We start from the raw sequence: 1735 nt of genomic DNA on the forward strand, positions 1-1735 counted from the left end.
CATCAGTTCGTAGTACTATATATAATATAATGTAACGCAAGCGAGGAGTTCCTTTCACATGGCCCACCCCAACCCAACCGAACGCAATCAGCTTGTGTATGCAGGTTGGTAAAGATCCTGCGTAGCAGCTGCAATGTTTTTGATTTGATTTATAGCTGCATCATAATGCTATGACAAATGACACAGAAGCCTTGCTATAGTTTGTTGAGGAGAAGACAACATGGAGCGCGGCACCGTAGAGTTCAGATCCAGAATTAATCGGTGTTCAGAACCAAAAGAGCCACCAGCACAAATATCACAGATCTGGGACAGCATGTTAACTGCAGATCCCTAATGTTACTACAAATGCGGGGAATCAGATTGAAACATCTGCGCCGGTAAAACAAGCAGGCCGGCGAGCGTCGCGGTGGCCGGAGACGGAGGGAATGGATCAACCCTAAAACTAGATCTCATTTCCGACCTCTCTCCTCTAAACTTTAACACATGACAACAACAATTATAGCAGAAAGGACACACAGGCACATCAACTTGTCTGGTAGTGTCGGCGGGTTGGCTGGCGGTCTGTCCGGCGGCCTAGCTAGGTGGAGCGCGCGAGGCGGGAGGCGATGGCGGAGTGGTACATGGCATCGTGGAAGCTCTCCGTCTCCACCATCCGCGCCCGCAGCTGCCGCGCCTTCTCCTCCGTCAGGCCGCCCACGAACGACCTCCCCGCCTTCTCCTCCTCCGCCGCCGCCATCGCCATCGCCGGCGCCGGTGCCGCGGCCTCGATGTAGTCCGCCCGCCCAGACCAGCCGAGCAGTGGCGCCCACCACTTGCCTCCCTCGGGGGCTACCGCCGCGCGGACCCGCCCGGCGCCCACGGAGCCAGAGGCGGAAGCGGCGCGGGGCCGGAAAGTCGTTCCCGTCGATGGGCGGGGGGAGAAGGAGACGGCGGATGCAGGCGGTGCCATGTCCATTAGCTCGGTCGCTTGCTTCGCTTGTAAGCTTCTATGTATGGGGTTGCTTTGCTATCGGTTTGGTGAGAGATGATGGGGATTGTAAGCTTTGAATGCTTGAGCTTGCGAGATGGAGAGTTGGAGATGGCGGAGATTTATAACGGATTAACGGGTCAGGGGAAAAGGATGAAGAGTGGATAGGAACGGCGCGTGGACGCGCGGGGTGGGGGTGCGCTTTTCCGTTACACGTGACGTGTGATCGAGTAGACTCATGCACGCACCTGGATCACCGCGAGAGACGGCAGCAAATACACTACGAGCAAATCAAACTGTGGTTGGATGGTTATTAGAGAGACTGTGTTATTCCTAATCCATCAGAGTTTAAATCTTGATGCTCGCATTTATTCTTGAATTTATTTTAGAATTTTCGACGATTCTCATTCAGTGGGAGAAGACGTTCCCGTCGACGACAAGGTGCCTACGGTGACTTCGTAAATTTCAAAATGATATGCTGGCTCAGTCTTTCGAAGGTACTCATAGGGATAGGGTGTCGGATTTCGGGTTCCGACAAAACTTTTAAGGTTCGAACACTAGGGTGCGTGCGAAAATCTCTCCCTCACTGATCACGCCCTCAAGCACTTCGCGATCTCAAAGGCTAGCTCGACAAATTCACAACACAAGAGACACAAGATTTATACCGGTTCAGGCCACCGTTGCGGTGTAATACCCTACTCCAATATGGTGTGGTGGATTGCCTCTGGGGGCTGATAATGAACAGTACAAGGGGAGGAACAGCCTCCT

General features: G+C 53.4%; 1 protein-coding gene across 1 annotated transcript; it reads right to left on the minus strand.

Moving 5' to 3' along the window:
- Positions 1–241: 241 nt before the first annotated feature.
- LOC125525053 (uncharacterized) lies at positions 242–1078 on the minus strand. The gene has a single exon (XM_048690096.2). It carries the CDS (start codon positions 953–955, stop codon positions 578–580), a length of 378 nt encoding a protein of 125 aa, XP_048546053.1. The 5' UTR covers positions 956–1078; the 3' UTR covers positions 242–577.
- Positions 1079–1735: the final 657 nt, after the last annotated feature.

Source organism: Triticum urartu, chromosome 1A (genome assembly GCF_056163025.1).
Source record: "Triticum urartu cultivar PI428250 chromosome 1A, HENAU_Tu73, whole genome shotgun sequence".
NCBI classification, from domain to species: domain Eukaryota; kingdom Viridiplantae; phylum Streptophyta; class Magnoliopsida; order Poales; family Poaceae; genus Triticum; species Triticum urartu.